The 13339-nt window shown below is 36.3% G+C and overlaps 1 protein-coding gene across 1 annotated transcript in view; it reads left to right on the top strand.

The window, feature by feature from the left end:
- Positions 1–2801: 2801 nt before the first annotated feature.
- plekhg5b (pleckstrin homology domain containing, family G (with RhoGef domain) member 5b) overlaps positions 2802–13339 on the top strand; it is a 95807-nt gene continuing 85269 nt past the window's right edge. The window contains exons 1-2 of the mRNA XM_067445651.1: positions 2802–3071; positions 4037–4210. Coding sequence (XP_067301752.1) covers positions 4129–4210 — 82 coding nt within the window. The 5' untranslated portion in view covers positions 2802–3071; positions 4037–4128. The remainder of the gene's footprint in view (positions 3072–4036; positions 4211–13339) is intronic.

Genomic DNA, 13339 nt, shown 5'->3' with positions numbered 1-13339 from the left:
AGCGAATCATCCAGACCTCAGTGTCGGTTTCGTTTTTTAGAAAGGAACTCTGAGGGGAACTGACGAATGAAAAATGAAACTGTAGTAGCCTAGGCTATCCAATTAACTTTCAGTTCCCTGGTAAAAGTATTTATTAGTTTCAATGCAAGATTGTGTGATTTTAACTAAGAACTATGTAATAAGGCCATGGGTGTGCGTATTTAATAATATCCACGGAGGAGTACTCTGTGCTTGTGTGTGTGTGTGCAATACGCTCAGTCGTGTCGTTGACTGATAACACACACTGTTGCTAGGTAACGTCAGACTAGCTAATTTTCCATCCTTTTGGATTAGTTAGTAACAATAATATATAGTTACTTCCTCGTTATAATAGCCTACAGTGTTGGATGCATAAAAAATATACAGTATGTGCTGCACAGAACATTAGCAGTAGGCTGATGTAAATATTTTAATTTGTTCATTAAATAGTTAGGTTGTTTATGCATGAAAGACAGTAATCAACATTTTTCCATTGGCTAGTCATTGTGCTGGTGTCTGCACAAATACATTTACAAAATAGTGATTCAACACACACAGTTCATACAATTTTTTTGGTTTGTGTCTATTCTAAACACCTGCGGTTTGGTGGATATGGTTTATGTGTCCAGCCCGTCATCTGGCTATATTGAGTTATTTAATCATACCAAATGTAGACTAATTGAGTTCACATTAAAGCTTGTGTGTTTGATTCATTTCTTCATGGGGTTATAGGCTATATGAGCAAACTATTATATCAAATCGTCAGTCAAAATCCCAACATGAGCTTGAGCTAACTGATTTTGGGGAGACTATCGTTCAGGCTCTGACATCAAGCTGTATCACATGGTGACCAGCAGATGGAGCTGCAAGCTAATATTTCTATTGTGATGAATTACGAAATTCTTTTAGTAGGCTACATCGCAGTCATTTTTTCCAGTCAATAAAAAGTTCAAAATAAATATTTCTATACTAATCATATTTCTATAAATCTTTATATGTCTGTTCATAATTAAAGCCAGAAGCTACAGTGAATTTATGACAGCTAAGGGGTATATATATATATATATATATATATATATATATATATATATATATATATATATATATATATATATATATATAAAACAGTTACCCCAAAATACAAATATTAAAGCCAAAAAATTTGTATCAATGCAACTTTCATGTAGTAAAATCACTAAAAGCCTACCGCCAGACTTCTACACAGTAGAAAATACAGTGCAGCGCTTCTAGTTCTATGGCAGAACGGAGGCTCACCATTGGCTAGCTCCTGCGATAGCATCACAACGCATGCCGTTGTGCTCACATGAACATAGTCGTCTAATGGTAAGATGGAGTTCTAATGTAGTGATTCAAAAGCACTGCACTTATATTCACAATGTGAACTGAGTAGGAATTGTTGAATACAGTCGTACATTTTTGTTTGTTTTTGAACACAAAAAGTTTTCTCGTCCACTGTATCTCATCCAGAACCACTGGAGTCACATGGACAATTTCTTCAGTACCTTTCTGGGCCTTGAGAGTGGTAATTAAGTTGCTGTCTGAGGGGTCAGAAAGATTTCGGATTTCATCAAAAATATCTTATTTCTTGTATATTTCTTGTTCCGAAGATGAACAAAGGTCTTATGGTTTTGGAATAATTAGAGAGTGTCAGCATTTATTTGTGATGTGCGTTCTGTGGTTTTGTATTTCACAAACTGGTTCCCTCCACACTATCAAGGTCTAGTTACAGACTGCAATAAATATTAAAATGGAATACAGCCACCAGCTCCAAATGATTCAGAGACAATTTTATCCAAATGGAGCTTAAACTGTCATTTGAAGATGCACATGATGACCAGCAGGTGGAGCCAAATATTCAAAAGCATTCAGACAAAATAGGGCAGATTAATTTCTAAACAGCTAAACAGCAACCACACAAAGTCACATCATTCAGTAAACATATCATACGTGACTTATAAATGTCAAAATAATATATCCAGGTTTACATAATGGGCATACAATATATCAGTAAGAAACTAAAATGTGAGGTAAAATAAACTCAGAAAACACTCCTGACACTTTTTGGGTTTCAGAATTTTTTTTAAACAAACTTTGTATAAAGATGAATCTCAACTATGCTATCAAAGATATAATGAAATTAATTGATATACCATTTTACTTTATGCATGTGTGTAAAAATGGCCATGTTTCCATTCAGTATAATGTATCTATAAACAGTATATAATTTTCATATTAATGTGTTTGGAACATGTAATGAAAAAAAAAAGTAAGTTGTTAATGGGAGTGATAATTGATGACATTTCAAAATTACGACAATATGAATATTGATATCTATTTTCTTTCCCTATTTCAAATGCCTGATAAACAGTGAATATGTATGAAATCGATGCTGTTTTATTTTGATTAGAAACCCCATAACATTTTGATTTATAACAAACAATTTGAAAATGTGTCATATTTAAATGAACATTAAACATTTTTATCATAAGAGTGCTAAACTCACCAAATTTAATCACCAAATTAATGTAAATCATTTTTAAAGACCAATGAGAAGTTGTCTATATTGATGAAACATTTGGTATGTCTGAAAATCCCTGAATGTGCTCTTTACAGGACAACTGAGACGTGTGGTGTCAGAGAAACTTACTAAAAAGTGTTCTGTGGACAAAAGTCTATCGCTGGGGATTTAAACTATATAAACTGTCTCTTTGGCGCCTTTAGCGGCTGAACGCAGGTAGTGCAGCGGGATCTCTCGACTAAAGGTGATTCGAATGAATGGGAAACGCTTTCCATGGCTGGAACAGAGTAGAGGGAACAGCCCCAGACAAAGCAGCGAGAAACTTTCACGCTGATAATCCCCAGTCCTGCCCCGCCAAGCATGGATTTACAGAAGACAGAGGTGGTGAGGTAGATTCGACACCTTTCTGCGGGGATGAAAGCGACATTGCAGTGAATTTGAAGTCCTGCTGCTGCTGAATGGACGAGATTATATTCGCTCTGCGGGTCGATCATGAAGCTTTACAATGCAACAGGTTAGTCAGGAGTGAGTTTCGACAATGATCAATAATGCACTATCCACTGAATCGGGTGCGATCACTTTATCTAACTGGTGCATTGGTCATGTTGTAGTGCTTGCATTAATCGCCGAGAAAACCGCGTGCACGCTTACCGAGCCATTGAAATTACAATGCAACATAATTCAATGAGATCAAAGGAGATGTAGCCATATCAGGCCTGTCTGAAATCTGCATTTCATGTGCATGCTGTGCGAATATAATGTGGACCAGGCACTTAAGGATTTAATGAAAGAAAAAACGAAATAAATTACTAGTTCAAAACATGCGACAATAGAAATGTAATTTATGTTGGTTTTATATATTTTGTCACTATTTTTATACACATTTCTACAAAAGTTAGATGTAATGGCCTTTAAATGTCAAGTTATGTACATCCGTGTAAAAGTGGTTTCATTGCCCCTTTAAAAACGTTTGACTGACAACTTACATTTTTTTCCAGCGTTTTTTATTATTATTGTAGACATGTTTTTTTCTTTACAATTGCTGTAGATACACCATGTTAATTTTTTTAAACTTTTAAACCGGACGAAAATACATGTAATGCACAGTTTGAATGGTTTTCATATTTTTTATGTGATTCTAAATAGTTTTATGTATCCAGAGATATCAAAATCAGCATATTTATATTTGTATGTATTACTTTGCCGTGCACCAGATGCAACATCAGCATGAAATTGTAGCTAACATCAACATAAAGTTTGGTCTGTTTGAAGAATTAGTCATTATATTATCTACAGGTTAACCAAGTTTGATTAAAGAGATAAATACTGCCAGGGGTGTAGATCTCATTTCATTTCTCGTCACAAGTCTGGTCGTAATATTGACAATTAGATGCTTACCCAAATGTGGGTGATGTGTCCCATCTGGGATGTTTGCCCCTGGCAGTAAAAGCTGTGTTCATTCTCCAATCATCATGGCAGGAGTCGTATGTGACCGCTGGTGACCCCTCCACCAGCTGTTTTAGTGTGGATTTCTACCTCAACACAGAGGACGTGGAGTAACGGCACACAACATGGTACCCAACAAGTGGATTATGCATCCAGTTCTTCACAAATCACCTCCCAGAAGTTGGCTTGGCATCCGGCTACGTCTCAGTAAGTTTGCGTTCTCCTCTCACTGCAAAAATGCTTTTCTTACTAAGTATTTTTGTCTTGTTTCTTGTCCAAACATCTACAAATTCTTAAAACAAGAAGTTTTTACTAGACAAGCAAAAGTAATTGTCTTGTTTTGGGGAAAAATAACTCAAAATTAAGATAAATAATCTGCCAATGGGGTAAGCAAAATAATCTTAATTCAAACAGAAAACAAGAATATTTTTCTCACCCCATAAGTATCTTAATGTAAGAATTGTTGGATTTTTTGACTGAAAAACAAGACAAAGATACTAAGTAAGAAAAGCTTTTTTTGCAGTGCTGAATTTTACACAATTTAAACTATAACTGTTTCTGAAATTTGAAGAAAAATGCAGGGTGGATGAGTGACTAAAGGTCTGTCTTTGCACTTTTGCATATTCATCTTTCAGCATAACTTTTTAAGTTGAACAAATGATTGTTGATTCTTCAAATCCCATTAACAAGTCAGCCAATAGTCATGGTTTGGAATGACATTAAATATGTGATTATTTGCAGCATATGCACTCTCTAAACATAGTTTAGTCAAGATTTGTTGGGGTTTGTATTTGGAATAATGGAAATGTTAAACAATTACGATTGGTTGTGTGTGTGTTTTTAGCATTATGTATTTGTCCGGTGGGGATATACTTAAATTAGTTACTACAAATCCCTGATCTGTTTACATCATTTGAATTGCTAGTTGATTTTAATATAATTGTCATTTAAGATAATTTGCGTATTAGGGCATTTTAATGTTTAATAGGTTGTGAATCAGACACGTTTTAGTGGCCTGTTCCTTAGGAAATTCGAAAATGACAATATTTGTTTTATATTTTTTGCATGTCTGATAGAAAGGTGCATTGTTGCTTAATGGTATTGGCCAAAATATTTAAGATATTCTGGTCCCAAGATATGGCTCATGTCATGTCAGTCCATCAATGTAGCCTAAATCGTTAGGGCTTTTTTTTTTTCAACCATTTTGTCGTATGCCAAAATCATAAATCAGATTCCTAACCCCATGTTTCACAGATAATGCTTAAATCTACTCTAAAAAGACTAAAATGCTGTTTTAACTGAAAGCACCTTGCACTGACATTTATTTAATTATGACTCTGCCATTGGTTTGTCTCAAGATACACCAGCAATATTTTTTTCTAAGGCATGTTTATAAAAGCTACTTAAACTCAGGCCTAATCCTGGCTTAATCTAAGCCTTGTCTGTGAAACCGGGCCTACAAGTAATAGCTATAGTAATAATATTGCTTGACTTGACCATAAATGCATAGTGCTTAGCTAAAAGTCCAAATAAAATCAACAAAGATTAATTTAGAGATTTTGTTACTTTTATTGGACTTTAAATATCAGATCATTTTCATTTGAACAAAGTTCTTGGATGAGTTGGCATATCTATACTACTACATGCCTAGATGTATTTTGCTGTATCCAAACATTTTCCTGCTTGATTATATTGACCTCCGCAATCTCGAACAGATTAGCCTTCCAGTCTGAATGGTTATTTATAGCAACCCAAACTAAAGTGTGGTGTACGCCAGAGGCTTCTTAGCTCAGCAGGGGCTGCAAGTGTACCAGACCACTCAAGCCTGAAATACATGGGTTTAATCGCCAAGCATCTGGTGTTTAAGGCTTGTCAGAATGAGCTTCTGGCTCACTCAAGTTTGATTAGTCATTTTATCTTAACAGTTCTACCTGGTGTGTTTTTTCTCCCTTATTTTGGATGCATGATGTCAACTGACTGACCTTTAAGGCTCTTGATATGCTTCTTGAAATTTTTCATTGCATCAGGGTTTAAGACTATTTCAGGTTGGTTCATCTTGCATCTGCTAATTCTTTGCTCCAAACACTGGCAAATCCTTCTGCTTAAAGGCTAATCTTATTATCTGAAGTGTCAATTGGTATTTATTTGCCAGTTTGTGTTTCTCTCAGCTAAATTTGCTTTGTCCAGTGGTAGTCAGGTTTTATAAAAGTAACTAAATGCACAAGATCATTGCTAAATTGTAGTGTAATTCATGTAATTCACATTAATTAAAGGGATAGTTCACCCAAAAATGAAAATTGTCATCATTTAGTCATGCTCAAGATGTTCCAAACCTGTATGAATTTCTTTCTTCCACAAAGGAAGATATTTAGAAGAATGTTTGTAACCAACGGATCTCAGCAGCCATTGACTACCATAGTACTACCCCCCTAGTAGGACCCCCCCCCCCCACACACACACACACACACACACACAATGGCAATAAATGGCTGCCGAAATGAGATCTGCTTGGTTACAAACATTCTTCCAAATATCATAATTTGTGTTCAGCAGAACAAAGAAATTCATACAGGTTTGGAACTTGAGCGTGACTAAAGGGCAGATTTTTTTTTTTTGTTGTTGGGTGAACTACACTCTAAAAAAGGCTGGGTTGTTTTAACCCAATGTTGGGTCAAATATGGACTAACCCAGCAATCGGGTTGTTTTAACCCAGCGATTGGGTTGTTTTAATCACACGGTTGGGTTAAATATTTGCTTAAGACAACCCAATCGCTGGGTTAGTCCATATTTGACCCAACATTGGGTTGTTTTTTACTCAGAATAACTTTAGAGTGTATCCTTTTAGGGGTCTGTTTACATGACAACATTTTCAAATAAAACTGGTTTTGGCCATTCATTTACACCCCAACAGCATTTTGTGGGCCTGAAAACAACTTTCAAAGTGCAAGTTTTTGAAAACAATAACGTTATATCATCTTTGTGTAAACTACAAAAAAATGCACATTCTTTAAAAACGCTGACCGCAAGCGAATTGAGGGTGTGCACTTGAGGTCGTCATCTGCTGGAGTGACTGTGGTTACATCCACTGAGTGGCAAAAAGACTGAGGCAGCACTGGTTTTCTGCGTGAATGCCGTGAAAAACACACAAACGCATCTAAAACAGGAAAGAGCTTTGAGACCGATTGTACAAAGTAAACATTGTCAATATGTTGAATTTGACCCTATTTATAGTATTGACAACGTTTAAATATTAAAGGGATAGTTCACCCAAAACCGGTAAGGAAGGTCAATATACACGCTCTGGTGTTGTGTACGAGATTCACTTCTGGTGTCGGTGTAAACTACGCCAGATTGTGTATACCGGAAGTGATGTCTTTACACGTACACAACGGCAGAGCGTGTATAAGGGGGCATGTTCCAGTGGGAAAGTGACTTCAATGCACACCCTCTATGTTCAGTTTATAAGCGCGTATAGTTTCTTTACAAAGTCATATCGCCAACTACTGGCTGGCATGAATAATACAGCATTTTTAGTAGCTTTGGTGGATCCTTGTGAACGGTTTTGATAACGTTGTCATCTGTATGCAAAAGGAAGTAGGAAAAACGTTCCTGTTTTTAGTACATCGTTGTCGTGTAAATGTATGTAAGTAATGAGGCTTGATTTTCAGTGGACAGATGATAACATTGTGGTTATGAATTGTGCATGATCAAAATGTAAAAATCTACTTGTTCATACTACAAAAAGGGGTTAAAACCATAGTAAAAGGACTTTTAACATAAAAACAGACACCATTTTCTTGTCAATGAATTGACTGATTCATCCACAAACGCTTGGTTTGAAACAAAAGCCACACTGCATTTTATTAATGTGATAAAAAGTATCTTACTTTACTTGAGACCGTATTGTTAGCATGACCCCAAAAGTCAAATGCAACCCGCTACCTAGGCCTACACACAAACACACCACAGGGTTATTGCTATCAGCTTTTCAAGTCCTGAGATGATGTAATGCTCAGGAACAGGCTCTCGCAGCTGTCAGCCGTTCCCTCCACCGTTCAACAGCCCTCTTAGCCTTACAGCTTTCCCATCATCCCTCACTCTGTCATGCTTTCAACTTGCTTTTATCACACACAAGAAAGGCTTAAGACTGTGCTATTAGCATATTGTTCTTCCTCCAGGTCCTGCCCTTGGTTTAAGTACTTGTACAGCTATTAGACCCGTTGAATAAATGAGATTAGCAGTAATTTAGCCGTGATCTTGCAGTTTGGAGTCGTTTGGTTTGTTTGACTGATGAAGTGCCGCTGTTGGAGCCTGAAGGTGAAATTTGTGTTCCTTCATTTAGGTCCCAGCTGTGATGAGTAATGAAACTGTTCACTCTAGTATACGCTACATACTTCACTGCAAGACTTTGTCTTAAATTATAAGCCACAGTTTTTAATGATAATAACGAATAGACTAATATTTTAGATCAAAGGCAACAGTCATTAGTTTGATCAAGGTTAGCATGTGTTGTTGGTATAATTAAAAAGCTTCACTTTTATAAAATTGCAATATGATTTTTTTTGTCTGTGAAATGTATTTATTTTTAATTAATAATAATCATAATAGACATTTATTCCACCATGTTATATATCTTATCGGGATAACAGTAAGTTTCCCTTCTGAAAAGTGAAAAAAATCTTAAACCAGCCTAAAGGCCCGTTCTATGGAAGCACAAAATAAAAACATTTAAAAGGTAATTGTGACCTTTTTATCCATACAGTTGTCTTCTCACTTTATAACACATTTGCTGCTAGATATAAAGTCATAATCTTGAGATATAAACTCGCAATTGTGAGAAAAAAGTCAGTCTGTCATTCTTGGTGTGAGGCCTTGTTTCCCAGTCTTTGGTTGGTTTTACAAGGGCTGGGCAGAGACTAGTAAAACTGAAATTTTATACTATTAAGCAAACCAGTTTAATATTTTTTCACCAAGGTGTTAAGTAACATAACTGTGCATACTGAAAAACACATACTATTTCAACAACATATTTTTTTAAAATCCATAATTACTAATTGGAAACAAAGTTTGTGACATCATGAAACATGGCATGCGTGGCTTTAACAGTTAAAGCAGATTTTCAGTTTGACATGGTATTTTATTACAGTCAGTGTTATCGCATGTGGGTTTTTTGTTTTGTTGTTAAATATATTACAAGAGAATATGGAATTAAAGGTAGTTCATTGAACTTAAACATAATTCACGACGATTTAGGCTACTTTTCTTCCCTATTATGGCGTGTATTCGAGAGAAACTGCTTCTCAAACAAGAAAAATGGAGGGAGGGAATTGATTTTTGTCCATGGGGAATTGATTGGATGGTTGTGGTTTGCCATTGGTGGACCTCATGTGAATGACAGGTTGCCCCGCCCTTGCGCCAGTGAACACTTCATCAGAGAGATGTTGTTGCAAGTGGGAGGGGAAGTTCCCTTTGATTAAAGATTAAGAGGGCACATGAATAAAAAAATGAGTAGCATGGTTAAATAATGTATTATAAATCCTGCAAAGTTCCATATTTGAGTTGAAGGCGACTTTTATGTGGATCCGTTTTGGTGTTCTGAGAGTTGTCTTCTAAACAAATGGATTTCTAGACTTTACATATGTTTCTAGATTGTGACTAAGCAATCGAAAGTGTTGCTCTAATGTTACTTCTGATCTATTAATGGCGATCATGCTCAGTCCATGTGTCACCCCTCTTCTCCGTGTGCCGATTACAGTAGATTATAAGGGCCTTTTAGTTTAAGTTCATGCCATCACTTTGTCCCACGCTGACTACTACTGAATGTCTTCCCCCACCCAGCTTAAGTCCATTTAGGTAGATCTCAACCTTGTGTTAATGACTGTGTCTCTGCCAAAGATGAGCTCTGTAATATCTGCTTGTGTACTGAGTGTAGCTTTTCATTACATCTTAAATACCCCTGTGCTGTTACAGTAACAATTTAGGGATTTTCAGTGAAAGGCATATCATTCATTTTCATGGCTGTCCACCCAGTGAGAGGTAAAGTCTGGCTGTCTAGCAAGGTTATTTTCGTAAACGAAAACTGAAACTAAGACTAAAACTATTGGTCAAAAAACATTTTCGTAAACTGAAATAAAATTTAAAAATCTGAATAAATAAAAAACTAAAACTAAACGAAACTAACTACTCTTACTAAAAAACTAACTGAAATAAAATAATAATTAGCAAAAATAAATATTCGTTTTCGTTGTTAATAAGCTCTCTTTAATGTGGTGGAGAATCTGACTGTGGCGGTTGAGGGAGTGTCTATTGCGCTACTGCGCGTCAAGTGAGCTGAGGAGATTAACCGCTGTCCTGTGACGGACGCGTGCAGACAGGCAACACATCGCCAGTCCTAAACGGGAGTTCACAAAGAATCAATGCGTCCGTTGCAGTGAAATGGGAAATAACACAAGGTAATGAGATGCACGTTGAACTTCTTTTAAGCTCACTGTTTTAGAATGCCGTTTCTTACGTGACGAGAGACGAAGGCGCAAAAGTCAGCAACTATATTAGCAAATAACGTTACTAGCCTACTGTGCGTTTGAGATTTCATGTTTGCATAATATTGACAGGCTCAAAGGTGTTATCATAATCATTTACTACTAATAATATTATTATCTGTGTGGAGACATTTCCCCACAAAGTAGGGAATGCCAGGACACACACACAGGTTTGTTTCACTATATAAGTGAGGACATTGCATGGACTTCCATTGATTTTATATCAGGTTAATGATATTTTATATCCCCTAACTCAATTCCTATCCCTAAACCTACCCATCCCAAGAACGTGCAAAACAATAGATTTAAATAAAAACATGTTTTGGCCGATTTATAAGCCTTTTTAACTAGTGAGGACCAGTCAAATGTCCTTACTAGTCAGTTATCATAATATTTTACTAGATAAGTGAGGACATTGGTCCCCTTTACAATTATAGCACAACAAACACACACACACACACACACGCGCGCGCGCGCGCACACACATGTCTGGTGCGCTATCTTTGTGGGGACTTGCCATATAGACGGTTTTTATACCAAACAAACCATATATTCTATCCCCCTACACTGCCCCTGCCCCTAAACCTACCCATCACAGGAAACTTTCTACATTTTTACATTTTCAAAAGAACTCATTATGTATGATTTATAAGCTTTTGTACCCATGGGGACCTCAATTTAGGTCCCCACAGTGACACAAGTCCCCATGAGTCTGTGTGCATTCAGTTTGAAGTCCTCACCAGGCTAGAAAAACATGTACACACACACACAAACACAAACACAAACACAAACACACACACACACACACACACAAACACAAACACAAACACAAACACACACACACACACACACACACACACACACACACACACACACACACACACACACACACACACACACACACACACAGCAAAACAGTGTGTAGACACTGCTAGCCTACATTGTACTACTGAAGAAATTAAAATAAGCTTTTAATTGTTTAACAATATTTCATCTGTTATGAGTGAGTTTGTCTGGATTTTATAATTTTTACTTTTATATTTTACGTTGCATCTATTTTGTTCTTTAAGATAGATCCTGTATAGGTCATAGTTTGACTCAAGCTTTTTTGCTCAAAGGTGAAGACCCAACTTTATGCATGTTTTGTAAGACCGTCCTGGGTTTAAACAATAATGCTCGTTTATCAAGTTATTTCACTTAAGGATGTTTAGTAAGATTAAACTCTAATCTGTTAATTAAACTTTGCTGAAATTAAAAACCTTGATTTGGTCTCTACACTTCATTATGGTAACTCTGCTAAACTATAATTACTAAAACTAAAACTGAAACTAAATAAATAAAAACTAAATAGAAATGTATTTGCAAAATAAAAACTAAACTAAAACTAGCAAAACCATTTATAAAACTAACTAAAACTAAACTGAAATTTGTAGCAAAATTGAAAACGATAATAAAATAAAAACTAATTTAAAAAAGCAAAACTATAATAACCTTGCTGTCTAGATGGGTTGTTTTTCATGTGCAGTAACCGCATGTTACCTGCAGACAAATTGTTGCAGATGACTGTCAGTAGCGAGGTTTCCATCCATGTATTTTAATGTAAAATTTGTTTTAATGCTATATGGTTACTAGGTGATTGTGTACTAGCCCAAGTAAAAAGCCTTGACATTTTTCTCAAAGACTATGTCCGTGTCGGATTCAGAACAATGATCAAAATGCATATGAGTAGATTGAGTCCATCAACACCCTGAAAGCTTCAGTCCTGGGTCGACATTTAATTCCATATCATTATGCAGTTTTGATTCATATGCTGTTTAATTTTCAATGACCATGTTATTTTACATATGCACATGATTACATATTATATTGCTTGTTTTTGCATCTTCTTCGCCTGTGTTTTTCATCAATACTCTTTCAGAAGATGCATAATAGCGCCCCCTACCTTATAACCAGGGAAAGCCATAAATACTTCTACTAATAATAAGCCATAATACTTCCCCAATACTTCTTTGCCGGGGAAACGCTTTCTCATAAAAGACGTAAAATAACTCCTCAGTTGCAGGGAAAGAGTTAACATCTTCAGTTGAGTTTTGTCCAATATTATAGCATTTCTAGTATTTGAAGGTGCACTATGTAGTATTTTTGCAGTAAAATATCCAAAAACCACTAGGCCAGTGTTATATATTTTGTTCAGTTGAGTACTTGCAATATCCCAAATATTTCCAACTATTTGTAAATTGAGAGAGAATTGCTATTTTAACTAAGGACCGGGACGTGTCAGCATAGCGTTTGAGGGAGTCGCCTGTCAATTGCGTCATATCTGCGCTACCCTCAGTTTTATTCTGCAGAAGCGCTTTTCTCATAGCGGTGTGAACATGTCATAGCAGTGCCGAGCGAACGCAGAGTAACATCATAACATAATTTTAAACACACTTAAATGTTTCTAATATGACAAACAGAGCTGCTTTACCTTATAATCATGACCGTAAAAAGCAGAAGTGCGGGCGCCCGGCCACTGTGTCCTGTTTCGTCATAATAAAAGTCCCGGTACTCGCGAGGTGGGTATGTGTACAACAATCGCTCCAGCGAACAACAAACCAAAACAGCGACTTCTAATGCAGAATGGCGGCTCGTCTTTGGACACGCGTTGTGGTGCCTCCGTGAACAGCGTCAGCTAATGTTAAGTCGGTGTTCTGGCATAGTGCTTCAAAAGCACTGCACTGTATTTACTGAGTCAAAAGCGTAGGAGACTGACATGGAAAAAAAATATTGTTGAATAAAGTCGCTATTTTTGTTT

The sequence above is a fragment of the Pseudorasbora parva genome, chromosome 6, assembly GCF_024679245.1.
Source record: "Pseudorasbora parva isolate DD20220531a chromosome 6, ASM2467924v1, whole genome shotgun sequence".
NCBI classification, from domain to species: Eukaryota; Metazoa; Chordata; class Actinopteri; order Cypriniformes; family Gobionidae; genus Pseudorasbora; species Pseudorasbora parva.
The sequence above is the reverse complement of the archived record's forward strand: the minus strand, read 5'-3'. Positions and strand labels throughout refer to the sequence as shown.